Below are 17,201 nucleotides of genomic sequence, written 5' to 3' on the forward strand. Positions count from 1 at the left end.
GGACGGAGCCTGGTTTGCACACCTCTTCTGCTCAAAGGCTTGAACTGTTTTTATCCTCCTTCCATACTTTTTTTGGGGGGCCTGGGGAAGGAGAGAAGATTCTTGGGAAAGTCTTTAGGAGAATCAGAAAGAAAAAAGTAAAAAGTGAAGGAAGCGTGAGAACGGGGGGGGGAACCCCTTTGCTTCCCCCCAAGTCAGCATTACCTCCACGGTCACTATGCCAACGCTCACCAGCACGGCCTGGAATGGACTCCCTCCAACTTGCTTAGCAAGCACTGGGTTCTCAACATGCCGAAATGAAGGCAGACACCACCACCACCACCCCCCGCACGCGGCCTTGCCTTCGGTTCTGTCGTCAGGGCGGTGGGGGTAGGGGTGGGGAGGTGCCTTTGGAAATTTGGTTTTGATTGGCAAAGAAATTATTTCACTTTGATATCAGCAGGAGGTGAAGAGAAACAGGAAAAGCAAGGCTGACATGAAAAACGGTTGTCTCTTCTTTATTGATCTTGCATCTACCCTTGAAGCCCATCATTATTCATGGTGCTCGGCTTGGATTCTCCTGGAGGATCAATAGGGCTTCTCTGGTCACGTCGCCTGCTCTTTTCCTGATCCAAACGGTCCCCCTGGCCCTGTTTCTCACATGAAGAACAGGCTCTGTTTGGTTTGAAAATGGGGATGTCGGGAAGCCGCAAACATCCTTCCCCTTTTAGGGGGCACCCAGTGCTGACATCATCATCCAAATCTCAGAGACAAGTAACGAGTCCCAGCACCTCTCTATGGAAAATACTGTTTACTGTCGTGAAGCCATTCATACACACATCAGCGCAACATGTTCCATTCAGAACTCAAAAGCATCTCCTCCATAGAGACTGCCCAACCCAAATGTACAGTGTGTTTAACTTGGTATTGCACAAGGAACTCCTACCATTTACAACTTCCCTTAAATATAGTGCATTCTGTTTGCCATAAGCCCGTATTTGCCACAAGCATTGCAAAATCTAGGTGCCCTTTTCCCTGAACAGAACATGCAGGGAGCGACTTGGTCAAAGGCTGTGGAAGATCAGAGGTGCCCACCCACCAGTAATGAGAGACTGAACTTCCAGCAGGGCCTCTGCAGCTGGGAATCTTTGAGAACAAGATACAAAAACCCGCCCCATCCTGAACCATCAGTATTTAAACCTCTTTCTCAAAAGAAAAAAAAACATTAAAAAGTTTTGTTTCCTTATCTAGGGAATCCCATAATCTAAATCCAGAATTCAAGATTTGAAATCTGGATTAAAGCAAATATCAAGATAACCTTTGTGCCCTCCTCTTCTAGTTTTCCTTTCCAAAGAAATAGAAAAACACAGACCTTGGGAATACCTAGTTGTTTCAACTACAACTCCCTGAACCTGGCAGCCAGCAGTGCCCATGTCTTGCTGCAACCAACCTACATTCTGTAAAATCCTATGTTACTTTTTTGTGGTCGACTCCAGTGGGTCCTAATAAATTGGGCGAGTAAATTCCTCATGTGCAGCATCTCTGTAGCTCAAATAAAGCCACTCTGCCTCTAGGGAAAAAAACAAAATTGCATGCAAACGCCACACAGAGAGTCTTAAATTCTTGCTTTACAGGACATTTTGAAAGAAGTCTGGCTTTAGAATTAATAAACTACTCCTAAGAAAAAAGTAGTTCCAAAGACAGAATTAAAAACAGCTGCTTCTACCACACACGGATCTCCCCCCCCCTCCCCACAGTATGATAAAAAGATATGCTGTTGTCTAACTAGTCAGGTTCATACAGAGACAAAAATGTGATAAAAACACTCAAGCGCCGGATCTTTTGACGATCACCTGGTTGCATTCATTCTTCCTCAGGGTCGTTCGGCCCCACCCCTGCCAGCAAGATCCCTTTCGTGGGCACAGGTGGGTTTACCTCCACGATCCCAGTTTTAATGCACGGAAGGCTAAGCCCAGATCTGTAGAGAGAAAAGCCAAGCACAGGGGGCGAATGCAAGAGAATTCCAATTTCTACTGTAATCCAAAGAAATTCTGATGGTACTGACACAGAGCCGAGACTGCTTCCGCCCCGATGGCACAGCTACCAAAATTACCCAAGGAAGTGGCCTGCCCAACCTTTGGGCCCTTTATAGACCCCCCTCCTGCGTGGGATGTCTGTTTTATGGGTGAACTTGCTCAGCTCAAGGGTGAGATGATGGCCCCAGAGCGCCCCGCTCCTCCCAGAGCTCATGCCATGGCTGTGTGTAAGTGGGCAGCGGCCAGAGGTCCAACGGCTGCAGGTCCCTGCTGCGGATTGGGCCCCCTGACCGACACATCTCCTTTTCAACTATTAAAACAGCCCAAATCTGGCAGGGAAGACAGCAATCCTAGAACACCAGGAGCCCTGGAGATTGTTTTTTTTTAACCCCCAGACCTTGGCCTTTTGGCAAAGCCATCTTGGTTGCGCAGAAGAAGGAGGGTGCAGCCCCCCCAGCCCCCCCTGCCCTGGAGGCAGAGTCCTTTTTAAAGGGGGCTACATGTGGCGGGTAAGGACTTGAAGGTGCTTGGCTGTTCCTTCAAACGACGCCCCCCCCCCCCCCCGGCATGAATTCTGCATAGCTTCGCCTACCGTCTGCTAGCCCCCAACACACAATGGAGGCAGGAGGAAGAAGGGGTCAGGGGAGGGGAAACAGGAGCGCCGTCTTACTCTCAGGGTGTGGTCCCAGGATCCGGAGCAGAAGGCGGTCCCATCGGGAGAAACCCTCAAGGTGCTGACGCGATTCTCGTGGCCAAACAGAATCGACACCCGGGACCCTTTCAGGACGTCCCACACGTTGATGGTGTAGTCGTTGTAGCCGGCAAAGAGCAAGCGGCCTGCCAGACAGATGGCACACGTTGAGAAAAGACAGAGAAATGGAAAAGGCAAGGCACACACAGACACACACACCCGGCACCGGGCCCTTTGGCCAGCCTTCAGGAGCTGCGGCTGAGCGAGTGGACTTCCCAAGCAGGTTCGCGGACAGAGAGCGGAGGGAGCGGAGACGGCCCGAAAGCAAACTTGGAAAAAGCAACCAGAAAGGAAGTTTTCTCACTTTCTCTCCAGCTACTCGGGAGAAGGCTGAGCAGGACGACTGAGCCGTCGTTCCCTTCAAGTGGGAGAGGGAAAAGCAGAGCTCCAGCGACAACGGGAGGGGCCACACAATCCACAGCCCTAAAAACCACACTCCAGTGGTTGTGCAGAGAGGCAGCCTGGAGAGAAGGGGGGGCGCCCTCTTGGACTCTGGCTCTCCAGGTGATGAGGGCAGGGATGGCGCGTGGGGGGGCACCTCGTCCCCTCTCTTTGCAGCTCAGTTCGACCCTGAACACCTGCAGAGGGTGGAGAGGATGCCCACGTGCAAGGGGCACATGCGGTGGCTGACCCACAACCACCCTTCCTTCCTCAAGCAGGAACTGGAACTGTGTTGGCAGGTCACGGTTTCAAGTAACCTGGACCGGAGAGGAGGGCACGGGGCCCGCCTGGCAGTGCCTCAGCCCAGACCGTGCTTGGCAGCCGGCCTTGCGCTGCCTCCCCCACGTTCTTCCCAAGTTTTCCGGGTGCAGGAGTGAGGAGAGAGACGGGGGAGCTGCTCCCTGCTGCCTCCCCACCCAGCGGGACCCAAGATGGTAGCACGCAAAGGGTTGGGGGGGGTCTCTTCTTTTTTTTTTTTAATTTCTTTTATTTATAATTTAAAAAGTACAAAAAATAATAATAAAAAAACCAAAAAATACAGAATACCTACTACTACAAAAAAACAAACTGTAAATTACGAGACTATAAATTACAAAACATAACAGTGAACCCATCACCCTCAGGACTAGCATTACACTTCTTTCCATCCATTTTCATTCCAAAATTTCAATGTTTCTTCACTCGGTGTATACCCCCTCCCTCTCCGAAATACATGTTCTAAAAATACGTTCCATATTTTTTTAAAGTCATTATTTTTCATTTGGCCCCTGCTTATTTTCATATCACATGTCAGTTTATCATTAATAGCCATATCCCACAATTCTCTATACCATTCCTCAATGGGGTCTCTTCTAAGAACAAACTACTTCCCTCCCCAGGGCAGGGACAGGGCAGATGGCTTTCCAGACACCACTGGATGACGATACCCGTGAGCCCCAGCCAAGATTGGCAACACTCCGGAACGGCCGCGCCCCAGGCCACAGGCCATATTGTCAGGGGCTGATGGGACCTGGCGTCCCCCACACATTCCCGACCCTCAAGGGAAAGAGGCAGAGCGAGCACCCTCAGCCCCTACGGCACGTTCCCCTCACAAAAGCGCCTCACCACTGAGAGAGAAGTCCACGCTTGACGCCCCAAAAATGATGCTCTCCTTGGAATAAATGGCCACCTCTCTGTCCGCTCGGAGGTCATACAAACGGCACTGGCAGGAAAGAGGGAACAGTTATGGCGCTCAGAGGGGGTGTTTCTTCCTTCACAAAAGGAAAGGAACCGTCACCCTGCGGGCTTTCTGGGGAACCCACCACCACCCTCACGACACCTGTAAGCACAAACACCCTGTCGTGCATGTGAGAAAACACCAGCCAATTCATGTGACCTGGGCAGCATCTGCGCCAGCCTCCCTTCAACGCTGTTGAGGCTCCCACTTACGCTGCCTCTAGCCATGAGACAATGCTGGCTGGGGCTGATGGAACTCGTAGTTAAAAACATCTCAAGGGCACCCAAACAGGGAAGGCAAACAAAGACCCACCAACAACTCTGTGCATGCAAGCTTTCTGGAGATAAGCCACTGACAACCAAGATTCTGTTGTGCGGTTACACAAAAGGTGTAACTTTTAGGGTGAGTTGCCATTAAGTTAAGAACCCTCCGTAGGCAGGATCTGTTTCATATTGAGCCACAACTGGGCTAATATTGCATTTGAGCAAGTATTTATAGTCTGCAATTCTAGGTTATTTGCAGTAGACATTTTAAGAGGCTACCTAGAATGTAGCCTCTTTTTATCGGGACTGTTAGCGTCCCTAACTTGTTTTGAGCACTAGTGGGGGGTATTAATGGAATACATACTTACATACATACATTAAATCTTGGGATAGAGCTACCAGGTCTTATGAATGAAAGTGATTTATTCTAGGGTTATTCCTCCCAAAAAAGTAAGTGTGCATAAGATGTTGGCATTTAATCATGAAAATGCACACCCTGCCTTTTTAGAAAAAAAAAAAAAACACCACCAAACAGCCAAGGTGATTTACACTCGTAATTAAAGCCACCAATTATAGCAGATGCCTGTTTTACTGATGAGGAATCATCATTCCAGCTTTTTGATATCTGCCACCAGGATTCTCTGATTATTGCTGCCTGAGAGATCTATGTTAGCTGACAGGAGAGATTAAGAGTCAACAGAAGCTTTTAGGCATCTATAAATGGAAAGCAATCTCCTCGGAAATGGAGATGATGCATTGCCACCCGAAATCAATGGGACCATTTTTAAAGTCTGATTGCAAAAGACTGGCAGCTGAGCCCTTAAGTGTCTTTAAGTGCAGGAACAGCTGAAAAGAAAGGGGAGCAGGACCTCCCAATTTACAAGATGCTGTTCTTGGCTGGGGCTGCAGAAATGCCTTCTTCCCTAACTCCTTCTACCACATATGCCCCCCCCTCCTCCTCCAAGGGGCCCTTTTTGTGACTCTGGCCCCAGGGATCCAGAGGCGGCTGGTCTCTTTCCACAGCTTGGGAAACCAGGATTGGCGCTCCTAAAGGACTCGGCTTCACACAAACAACCTCCCCCCCCCCGGCTGCTTTAAGTAAGTACAGTGCCAAACCATAGCTGAATCATCACTTGGGCACAGGCTTATGCCAGGGTGCCCACTTCAGGTTGGGAAGGCAAGCACAAACCACGGTTTGCCAATTTGGAGGTAACCACAAACTGTGATTTGCCTGCAGCAGGAAGTTAGGATGGGAAGGCAAAAGGCCAAGGTTAGAACTTGTTGGGAAAATGGAGTGAAAGAGCATCAGTGTGGGTAGAGCCCTCCGTCAGGGATGCCTGGCTTGCCTTTCCAGAAGCCAGAAATTGTTCTGCTAAAGAGCGCAGGGACTTCTGCCCAGGCAGAGGCTTGCTCGGTTCCCCCCCCCCCCGCCGGTCTCAGCGTCAGCAGCAGAGGACGGAGTGACTCTGTACGTCACGGCCTGTTCTGCTGCACATTGGCCGCCAACCAGATAGGAACTCAAGGCAGAGAAAGATAAAGCCCTCCACTCTCATTGCTCTGCTCCACTGTCGCACAAACGTTAGTCCTTCTGAACGCAGCCCGTGTAGTCTGCTGGACACACTTGCGTATTTTAAAACAACTTGCCTCATTTTTTTAAAAGAGTTGTTCTGGGTGTTGTTAGTTTGCAAAAGCGCTTTTTCAGCAGGGACTTCCAGGGGTCTCTTGTGCCACGCCGCTGAAACCAGGCCTGACCACCCCAAGGTTTCATCAGAGGAAAGGGCAGGTGAACTGCATTAAAGAGCCGCCCAACTTACCTCTGCCACAAGCTCGGGGGGGGGCAGAGGTCATGGAGCTCCTCCCCTCTTAATGGGGTTTTTGGAGACCAATTGGCCCCCAACGTGGGTCCAAAGAGGCTGCTGGGCTGCCCTTCCCATTTGGGCTGGGGCGCTGGGGAGCCGACTCGCCCTCCCGCCCACCCTCGGAAGAGAACCGGCTCTTCGCAAGCAACCACAGCTACATACGGTGGCATCATCCGAGCCAGAGGCGAAGGCGTCTCCACTTGGGTAGTACCTAGGCAGAGAAGGGGGAAGAGGCATGCTGTCGTCAGCAGGGCCGGAGCGGCTCCCCAGGGCTCGCAAAAGGCTTCTGGAGTCTTTGAGAAGCCAGGCTCAGCCCCCAGAGAAGATGGGTCTCCTGGACTGTCTCCAGGCCATCCCAGACGGGGTCAGGGAGCAGGATCTGCTCTGCCCAGCAGGATCTGTTCCCCAAGGAATGGCCTTCCCTCCCCTGCCAACCCCAAGCATTGGCAGGATCCAAGCCTGACCTGACGCTGTTGACGTCCGACTCGTGGGTTTCGAAGGACTGGATGCACTGGCCGGTCCGCATGTCCCACACCATGGCTTTCTTGTCACATCCCTGGAGGCAGGCGGGGGCGGGGGGGGGAGAACAAAGGGGAAAAACACATACCAGTTTACTTCCTCACAGAGGGAAGAACCTGCCCAAAGGCTCATGGAGCTGAAGAGGGTTTTTGTTTTTTTTTGGAGGGGGGGAGAGACAGAGCTTCAGCAAGCATCTGAAAACGCTCCTTCATTGAATGAGCCTTCGCAGTTCCATGTCGGTGAACCCAGAGATGAGAAATGTTCCTTTGGGGACATTTCGGCAGCAGGTATTCTTGGAGGGATCGGCCCAGAACGGAACTCCCCCCCCCCAATCCTATCTTGCAGGGATTAACAGTCTGCCTTAGAATTATGGGAGAAGGGCCAGTCCTTGCACTACGCCCTAGGGGGACTCTGGGGAGGGCAGAGGGGGGACCGGTGGGGCAGGACATGGCTGCCTGGTGGATTCCGGCCAGCCCAGCCCAGCCCACTTCCTCCATAGCCGGTTGGTTGGCCGTTCAATCCCCCTCCTAGGAGGCTGGTCATCTGGGGAGGCCCTGAAGCACTTCCTGCTGGAGGCCTCCAGCATGCTCTCGTGAACGAGAGGGGCGAAGGCTCAGCACCTCCCCAGACGACGAAGCGCAGGGCCCGTCAGGCTCGATCCCTTGCCAAGCATGCAAAGTCAACCTGCTGGCCCTTCGAGGCCCCTTCCTGCTCCTGGATTCTATGGTTCTACCCAGGCGGTGTGGACACACCCCCGTGTCCCTTCTGGACTGCCCTCCTGGCGCATTATTTGCCCCTCACTCCGTGGCCCAAGGACACTCACACGCAACACAATCCCCCTCCCTTCACCCTGCACGGACACGAGGCTGCCTTACCCCGGACACAAAGGTGTTGCCTGTTTCTGAAGGTGCCAAATCCAGGCACAAGACGTCCGCCCCGTGGCCATGGAAGCTCTGGAGCAGCTGCCCGCTCTCCACGTCCCACAGGGCACACGTCCCGTCTCCGCTTGCCGTCAAGATCTTTTTTGGGGGGGGGGGGGAGACAGAGGGAAACGGAAAGAAGGCAACATGGGTTATGAAAAGAAGGGCGCCGACCGCATAAAGGTGAAGCCACTGATTCTTTCACCTCCCCCACTGATTCTCCTGCCTCTGATTCACCTCCTCCTTATTTTGACTTCCCGATTCAGGTGAAAGCACAGACTGGCTTATTCATGTTTTTGAACGATGCTGGCTAGAATCCTGACCTTTGCGTGATCCCCATCCAGAGCTGATGGTTTTTAATATCTCTATTTCCATATGTGTTTTCTATTTTATGAGATTACAACCCACCCATAGTGGCGCTGTGATACTAACAGGAGCAGGATAGAAATTGAACAAGCCTATAAAATAAATAAATAAAAATATTCTGGGAAAACAAAGCTTGTTCTTTGTAGTTCTTCTGTAAATAACCCAGGGGCAGAAATAAGCACCAGGCCCCCACCCCTGACAGCCTTGCTCTGGAACGACCGGGGCCTCCTTTCCGGAAAGCCCAAAGCTGCCTGCCTGAGCTGCGCGCCTCCTCCCACTCGGGCCAGCCCTGCGCTTCCAGCCCTCAGGTCTCTCTGATAAAAGGCTGGCCCGCTTAGGCCTCCACATCTGCCTCTCCTTTCAGCCAGATAAGAGGATGATCCATTTTTAGCACCAAACTCTTCTCTTTCAATCCACCGAGAGACATGGCAGAGGTCGCTCGCTGCACGGTTGGCATTTGGTGGTCGCCTGCGACTGTCCCCGGGGCTCCCTCATCGGCCCCTTGCAGATGCCTTTTCATGGGCCTGTGAAAAGGCCGGAGGGTCACCTCTCCCGATTTGGGGGGGGAGGGCTGCGAGCAGGGGTCAGTCTGGGGCATCAAAGGGAAGCCCAGGGTGTGAAAAGGCGGTGCAGAGGAAGGAAGTCAACCCTGAGAAAGACCCACAGCCCCCCCCGCTTCCGGGCCGCAAAGGCCGCTGCCCTAGCCCTTCCCAGGCAAATGGGCAGGTTTGGAAGGGCCATGCCCAGAGGCCCACCCCCAGGGAGGAAAGCCAGGATCCCACAGAAACCGAGATCTCAAGGCCACCCTCCGGTTTCCCTCCTCAGCGGCAGAGTGGGAGGGGAGAGAGGCCCCACAAGGCCAGCTTTGCTTGTGCAGGTCTGTCAAATCTCATTTTCACTTCCTGATGTATCCCCAAAAGCAATTGGGGGGGTTCTCCTCTCTTCTCACCATCAGGCAGCCCCCCCCCCCGGTCAACCAGACCCATGTGCTGGGGCATGGTGGAGGTGAGCAGCCGAAACCCTCTGGAGGCCAGAGACGACGCCTCCCCAAGCACAACACCCCTGCCGCTCGGTCTGGGCGCCTCCACCCTCGGCTGCCCACCACCGGCCTCGGGAGGCCCTTGCCTGCATGTCGGAGTTGGTGAAGCTGCAAGCGGACAGGTAGTTGGTGTGCATGGCCACCGACTTCTTCTTGGCCGCCATGTTCTCGTTTTTTTCGAACGTCAGCGGGTAGACGGAGCATTTGTTGTCGAGGCCCCTAGAGTCGGAAACCAGGAGGAGGGAAAGAGTCTGCTTGAGCCTCCGTTTCGTAACATCATCATCATCATCATTGGAAGCCTCTGTTCTGACTCACCTGGCCTTCCCGGAGGGGCAGCAGGGAGGAGACAAAGGGGAGCCGAGTTCAAGGCCAAGCCGAGGCAGTGAGGGAGGAAGGGGAAGAGCTACAGACATTGCAAGAAAGCCCCCGTCATGCAAAAGGTGCCCTGGAAGCTGCAGTGGCCAGCTCGGTCTGGCCCACCAAAGGTACCCCTTAAGAGTAAAGATCCAACCATCGTTTTGCATGCTCTGGCACCCGTTGACTGGACTGTTGCCACACAGTCGATAGGGGGCTACCCTTGAAGACAAGTTAAGAGCTTTGGCTGGTCTAGCATGGGACAGACCTCATGCCAGGGTCCGGGGAACACGGGTCCTTCCCAAAATCCACCGGTTCTAAGTTTTGTTTCTTTTGCAAACCGATGCCCCAGGGGTGACGTTTGAAAAGCACTAACCATCCCAAGACTGGGTTAAATCAGGGCGGCTTTACTCAGAGGGTCAAGCTGAGTTTCTTGCTTTTTGGCTAAAAGATGCTCCAGGGGGGAATACAGCAGAAGAACAAGCTTCTCCATGTGGATATAAAATGCATTAAGGATCGTATTGTGAAAAATGTCTCTGCACATCCAGAGTAGAACTAAAGTTTGGTTCTCTTGGTCAAAACAAGGAAATCCCAGGTCCTTTCATTAATTAATGCTTCCACTTACCCGCAAGCGATGGCGCATCCTGATGGGGCATAGGCGCACGCCATCACCCAAGTACATGGCATTGTCACGGCATGTTCCTGAAATACAAAGCATGCTTTCCGACTCCTGACTCTCTTTCCAAACTGTCCCTGGCAGCCCCCTCTCTCTCCCCCACCCCGGCCCCCCTAAATGGGACGAAGCTCCAGGAAGGAGCAGTCCTCTGATCCTCGCCATGGCAGAAAAACGGGAAATAGCTGCCATCTGCCCATCAGTGCGCCGTGTGAACGTACAGGAATGCCCAGGGCACAGAGTGTTCTGGGGAGAGAAACCCCTTGGCTCCTATCACAGGCCTTCCTTCCTTCCTTCCAAGACAAAAGCGAGTCAAAGGCAAACAAGAAAGGAAGGAGGAAGACAAGGAGCTACAAAGTTTCACTTTTTACCTTTCTCTCATTATTGGGAAGTAACAAAGATCTCCTTGTTTGCTCTTGTCTTCCTTTCTGACACTAAGGCAGGCCCTTCCCCACCTTCCTCTGTGCCAGGTTGGAGCTCAGAAGAAAGGAAGAGTATCACTCTTAGCATTTGGAAAAAAAGGGGATTTAAAAAATAAATTTTAAAAAGCTATAAATTCCACTTGGCACCCCCAGCTGGCACGGGGCAGCGGCCCAGTCAGGCTCCGAGAGTCCTCCAAAGAAGCCAGGTCTTAAGGCTCTGCTTGCCTGCACCCGCTTCTGCGTAGCATGGCACAGGGCATTTTTTGGGGGGGGGGGGAAGTGAAGCACAACAGACTGGCCCCAAACGCAGCAGTTGGGGGTGCCTGGCCTTAAGCGCCAGAGGCCGCCCGAGGGTCTCAAAAGGGAAGCTGTATGAGCTGAAAAAAGTCCCGGCCCCTCCCGTGGCCTCCCCAGGGTTTAGAAGGTGCTCAGCAGAGCTAGAATGGATCCGTGGGGACAAAGAAGCCCCTTTCCAGCCCCCCACCGCACCCCACCCATTGCAGGGCTGCCCCGCTCAGCCTTCCTCCAGCCCCGAGGACCACCAGCTGCAGGAACCCCCTCACCTTGTTGGTTGTGAAGCCGTCCCAAACAATCACCTTGCCGTCCTGAAAGAGAAAACAGGGAGGGAAACGCACGTCAAGGCCTCGTTCAGAGATTCCAGGAGGGAGGGGGGAGTGGCGGCCGGCCTTGAGAGGAGACACGGAGGAGGGACCCTCGGGAGCTGCAGTCCAAATCCTTTGAGTCCCCCACACACACACCTGCCCCCTTCCTCCTGCAATCTTCTGGCAAAGAAAGAACTCGTTTCCCCTGCCCCATGGCTCCCCTTTTCACCCCACAGATACCTGCCTGCAAATGTACAACACAGCAAGCTCAGCCACTCTGCTTTGAGGGAGTTCCACTTCCCCCCCCCAAGACTAAGTTTTCTTCTGATAGCTGCTGCCAAGTGGCGGAGAAGCCCTTGGGCTGTGGCTCTCCTGGGACAGGGAGACCCAGGAAACCCCCCCCCTCAAACTGTTGCACCCCTGAGGAGCCCCAGCAGGCCCCACAGCTTGAGAAAGAAAGTCTGTGTGTGTGTGTGTTTAAAGGGACCATCAGGCCCAATATGTATTAGCTCTGCTGGCTGGTGGATTCTGGGCATGGTAGACCCCAAAAAGTGACTTTCCCAGGCGCTGGAGCCCCCCTGCTTTCCCTGAGCGCTGCTGGGGCTGTTCTGCGCTGCCCCGTCCACGCAGAGGTCCTTGGGAATGGCTCCCCCTTCCCTTCTTCTGGGGACATTTCCGGGGCTTTGCCCCCGCTTGCCCCCCCTCCAAAAGGCTGGCCCTTCTCCCAGGAGGCCCCCCCCGCCCTGCGCTCGCTGGCTGCCCCCCCCCCCCCGCCGCCGCCGCCGCCTTCTTACCTGGGAGGAGCTGACCAGCCGGCGCTTGTCTTTGCACCAGTCCATGCAGAGCACCTTGTTCCCGTGGCCCTTCAGCGCCCGGCGGGTCTTCATCACGAACTGGCCCAGGGCCTCCACCCGCTCCGCGACCTGGTGGACTGGCGGGAGGCATGGCAGGCGGTCAGCCCCGGAGCCCCGGAGCCGCCGGGCACCCCCCCCCCAGACACACAGACACACACAGGCCGGGCTCGCGGGGGGGGGCGCACCAGAAGCACCCCCTCCCTGGCGGGTTCCGGAAAAGAGGACCGGGCCGGGCGGGGGGGGGGGCTCCTTTCTGGGGCTGGAGAGGGAAAACGCCCCCCGCTTGGGCTTGGGCTGCGGGTGGGGACGATGGGGGTTGTAGTCGTCTGGCTCACCCAATACTCTCTGAGGATGGTCCGGGGCCGCCCGGGGGGGGGAGGGGGAGAGCGGCCTCCTTCGCGGACCCAGCGAGCATCGGGCGGGGCGGGGGCTCGATCCGGCCGCTTTGCCAGGCCATCCCCGCAGGGGCGAAGGGAGGAGAAGGGGAGAGGGCGCTGCGGGGACACCCCCCCTCCCGACCCTCCCCATCCTTTCCCCCGCCCCGCTCGGCCTCCCTCCTTCCCCGGCTCTCCCCCCCCCCCCCGCGCCGGACTCACGCTCGACGTCGTGCAGCTTGGCCCGCTCCTCCTCCAGCTTGCCCTTCAGGCTCTCGGCCTCGGTCTTGAGCGAGGCCAGCGTCTCGTTCTCCTGCAGCCCCTCCGTGGCCATCTTGCCGCCGCCGCCGCCCCAGCAAGGATGGAGGCAGGCAGAGGGATGCGCGCCCCGGAAAGGCGGTGCGCCGGGGAGGGAGGGAGGGAGATGATGATGACGAGAGAGAGAGAGAGAGAGAGAGAGATTGAGGCGCCAGCGAAGCCCCGTCAGCAGCAGCAGCATCAAACAGGAGGAGGAGGAGGAGCCGCCCCCCCCGCGGAGCCGCAGGCCCCACCCCGGCCCAGGCGGCAGCGGCGGCGGCGGCGGCGGGGAGGGGCTCTCTCCCTGCCCCGCTCCCCCCGCTCCGCCTCGGAGGGCCCCCCAGAGAGGAGTCTTGAACCCGCATCCCCGTCCAGCACCCTGGCCAGCGACGGTTCGCCCACGGGGCACCTCCCGGAGTGAAGGGGAAAAAAAGAAGGGGGTCTCCAGACGGTCCTGCTCAGACGCGGGGCGGGGTTGGGGGCTCCCGTGGTGACGCGGGTGGTGCTCCCGCCCTCCAGCCAAGGACACCTGTTGGGCTACGACCTGCCCCAGGAAGGGCAAAGCCGGGAGAGCTCTCCCCCTTCCTCGGGCACACAGCCCTGCCCAAGGCTGGTCAGCCACCCACCCCCCAGCGGTGGGAGATCTGGCAGAACAGATAGGAGGGAAAACCTCTGCACACAGGCAGCAGGTGCTCAACTGCGGAACTCCCGGCCACAAGATGTGGCGAGGGCCACCCACTGGTGTGACTTTAAAAGCAGATCAGGTCAATTAATGGAGGACAAAGCGAAGCTTCTGGGTGGCCCTGGCCAGAGCAGAATGCAGCGCTGGACCCCAGAGCCCCCCCCCCTTGGCCAGAGGCACCTTCAGGCCTCCCTTGGCATGATCAGGGCAAGGGAAGAGTGTGCCCAGCATGGGTGGCTCTGGAGAGGCAGCGGGGGGGGGGGAGAGAGAAATCTGTTCTGAAATCAGTGCACGCTCCTGCCTAGTTGCTTGTTCTTCAACAAAGCAAGGGGCGAGCACGGGACCTTTAGCTAGTTGTACTGAGAGCTGGGTTGGCTTCTTCGATTTATCTTGTCATGTGCGCTTACATAGCAAAGCATTTTGTTTACAGCCGAGCACAACACAGGCTGGTCCATGGGCATTTTAAAAGTGTCTGAAATAGAGGTGTTCTCCTACCATTTCTACACATAGTGAGCAGTAGCTGAGTTTCTCCGCCTTGCGGTAGATCTCCCGGAGGGCTCTGTTCTGGGAGCATCGGTCACAGGGCCCAAACACGTTGGCCAAAAAGGTCTGGTCACACATCTTGGCTGGCGAGGCGACGCTGGAGGAGGAGAAAGCAAGGGCGGAGCCTCATTATGTTCGGCACAGAATCCCTCCACCCCACCCCCACCCCGCCCGTTGGCAACAGGGCCGGTCCTGCCCTTGGGGAGAAGGGAGAAGATGCCTTTGGGCAGCGTCCTGGGAAGGCCAGGCTGAAAAGGCAGCCAAAGGGGTGGCTATTTATTTCACTGCACATGTCCTGGTGGGTGGTGGGGAGCAGGGGCTTGAGAGATCGCCCCCCCCTTTGCATGACCTGATCTCTCGGCTGGCTCCCAAGTGGAGGAGGTGGGGATATGCTGCCCTATTTCAGGCTAGAAATATCTTGGGTTGGCCCCCCTCTTGAGAATTTATTTACTACTGCGGGAGCAGATGCAGACAGAACAGACGACCTTCAGCCATCCGGATTGATACAAGAATTGAAAAGCTGAATTGTTGGCATTTGTTGATCTTGAAGAAATTTGCCGGTGATGGCCCTGTTCATTGGTCAGACTTACCAGCTCATCGGATTTACCTTAACGAGGTAATCATGTGAGGTTTAGAGTGCAATTTTTTTGTTTGCCACGTCTGCTTCTGCTCACATAGAAAGAAAGCGAGAGCTACCAGGTAACAAGTACATGTTCTTTTTTATTTGGGATGACATACAAAATGGCACGTCATCATTTCAAAAGAGGCATCATCCTCTCCTGTGTGAGAGAAGGAACCTTTTTTTAAAAAAATTAACTGGAGTGGAAAGGAACTGCTGCTCATTCGTCAAACTCTTTCAAAACATCGTATTATTTCTACTGTTTACAAATATTAGGGGAAGCAAAATGAAAATGGCTGTAGCAAACCCAGTCATCTTGAGAAGCTCTGTCTGTCTGATAGATTTTGGAGTGGGTGAAGATGATAGCCTTGGCTTTGGAGGATAGCTCCTGTTTTCCCCTCCCCCCCCCGATCTGTAGAAGGTCAGGATTTCTGGCTCCCACCCACTTCATGATAACACCCAAGAAAAGGACTCCCCGGGGCTGAAATTGTCCAGCCGAAATGGAGAGAGGCTGGGGTTTCAAGGAGCAGGTCTTAGGAGGGCCAGGCACTCCGTTTTCTTCCGTTGCTCGAAGGAAACTCACAGGCTCAACTTTCTTTAATGCTAGGAGGACGTCCGTTGGGCTACATTGGTGAATTGGCAGGAGGGGGGCTTCTAAAAAACAAAACCCCCAGCTTTGGGGGCTACCCATCCTTGATAGGCGGTGATAGCCCTTCATCGTTTCAGATGGAACGTAAGTCCTGCCCTGGTTTTCCCATTCCAGAAGGAGAGTCTGCCGCCCTTCCAGAGCTCTTCCTCTGCCTCTCAGGGGGTAGGTCTCGGAATCCCTGTTTCCAATAAAGCATCCATTTGTTCACTGTTTCATCATGTGCATCCTAGGGGCCGTGTTCCCACATGGTCCCAGTTCAAAGCTCTTTAGTGGATTCATTTAACCACTGGCTCGCCTTTGAAGCCCTCTTCTTTGTACTGATACAAAGAACAAGGTTAACACATGATGCCTGCTTGGACAACACAGCTGCCAAAGGTTTATGCCACAAAGATGGATATTGCCTGTCCCCCCCCCCCCGTTTCCTTCTCAGTTCAGAGGCCATTATAATTGGCAGCTCTCTTACCTTGTGTGTAAACACAGCAGCAGGCAGAGCTCGGGGGGGGGGGGAACGTATAGGAACAAAATGCACACGCTCTGCCCCAGCTCCTGGACTTCCCCTTCTTTTCTTGTAGCCCCTCCCCCACACCCTTAAAACATAAGTGTCTCCGGTAAAAGGTGGGAGAGCTTATTCTCCCCCAACTGCACCCTTCTTCTGCCACTCAGTTTTAAGCACTGCTGGTAGGCACCCGTTTTCTTCCCCTCCCCTAATATTCCTCCTCACAATCCTTCCCATTTGGACAAAAATAAAAAGAAATCCTATAATTCTCCCTTCCCATTCTTTCTTGCCAAATGCCCTGGCAATGAGTGTCAGGTGGAAGACCATCACCGGACTGAAAGCACAACAGGTCTTGTCCAGTCTAACACCAAGCTACATACCAGACACAAAAGTTTAGGCCAAAGCATTTGGGTGAGCCTTCCGGGGGCCCTGAGAAGCCACATGGGTTTTGCTGCACCAAAACTGTTCCCCTGAGATTATGGTCGGAGCCTTGCTTCCTGGCTGGAAGCGCTCGGCTGCTCTGGCCTCCGTCTTCCGTTCTCAGGAGAGAAAACGGTGGCTGCTGGTTGTGCAAGAGCAAAAGAAAAGGCAAAGCAGGCAGGTACAAAATAGGTAGAGGTGTGGGGGGGCAAGACTGCAGACGGAGGTGGTTCCTCCTTCACCCGTTTGCTCAATAGGGCACTCGTGCCAAGCAGGATGACAAATTTCTCCAACTTGTGAGGGCCCACTGTCAGCAGAGGGGTAGAAACAAGTCAAACCCCCCAAAGCACAAAAATCAAATATGCAGTAGATTTCAAAGTCACTACATCCTATTTCTTACCTTCTTTCCCCCGAGAGACCACTTCAAACCGTCAGGGAGGCAAGGAAGTGATCTGTGTGTCACTGGAAATGAAGGAGGACAAACCTAATGCTGAGCTAATCCACTTAGAAGGTTTTAAGGCACACAAGGGTGTGTGTCTGTCTGTGTGTGTCTGTGTGTCTGTGTCTGTGTCTGTGTGTGTGTGTGTGTGTGTGTGTGTGTGTGTGTGTGTGTTTCGGCTGCTTTTGCTCATGCTGCGTAAGCACGGGCCTCATCCAGTGCAAGGTGCACCAGGCACAGCCAGCATGGAAGAAGAGGCTGCTTTCCCCAGAAAGATGAGCCCAGGCTGTTCCCTCCCCTGGAGGCCTTTTGGTCAAGGGGGTCCCCTGGGCGCGTCCAGGCCCATCAGTGTCAAAGCCACATGACTTGGTCTCTGTGTTTTGCTCTG

General features: G+C 54.5%; 1 protein-coding gene across 2 annotated transcripts; it reads right to left on the reverse strand.

Moving 5' to 3' along the window:
• Positions 1–775: 775 nt before the first annotated feature.
• Positions 776–16,882, reverse strand: GNB5 (G protein subunit beta 5). Of its 2 annotated transcripts, XM_072981876.2 has the most exons (13): positions 16,775–16,882; positions 14,143–14,287; positions 12,891–13,002; positions 12,235–12,371; positions 11,402–11,443; positions 10,369–10,445; positions 9,476–9,608; positions 7,940–8,083; positions 7,010–7,101; positions 6,708–6,756; positions 4,312–4,408; positions 2,686–2,852; positions 776–1,957 (listed from the first exon to the last, which is right to left on the reverse strand). In XM_072981876.2, the coding sequence occupies exons 2-13, from the start codon at positions 14,266–14,268 to the stop codon at positions 1,946–1,948; spliced, it is 1,188 nt and encodes a 395-aa protein (XP_072837977.1). In that variant the 5' UTR covers positions 14,269–14,287; positions 16,775–16,882; the 3' UTR covers positions 776–1,945. The 2 variants fall into 2 exon arrangements, with proteins under 2 accessions (XP_072837977.1, XP_078237159.1); XM_078381033.1 differs by lacking the exons at positions 12,891–13,002; positions 14,143–14,287; positions 16,775–16,882 and adding an exon at positions 12,630–12,648.
• Positions 16,883–17,201: the final 319 nt, after the last annotated feature.

The sequence above is a fragment of the Pogona vitticeps genome, chromosome 12, assembly GCF_051106095.1.
Source record: "Pogona vitticeps strain Pit_001003342236 chromosome 12, PviZW2.1, whole genome shotgun sequence".
In the NCBI taxonomy this organism is placed as follows: domain Eukaryota; kingdom Metazoa; phylum Chordata; class Lepidosauria; order Squamata; family Agamidae; genus Pogona; species Pogona vitticeps.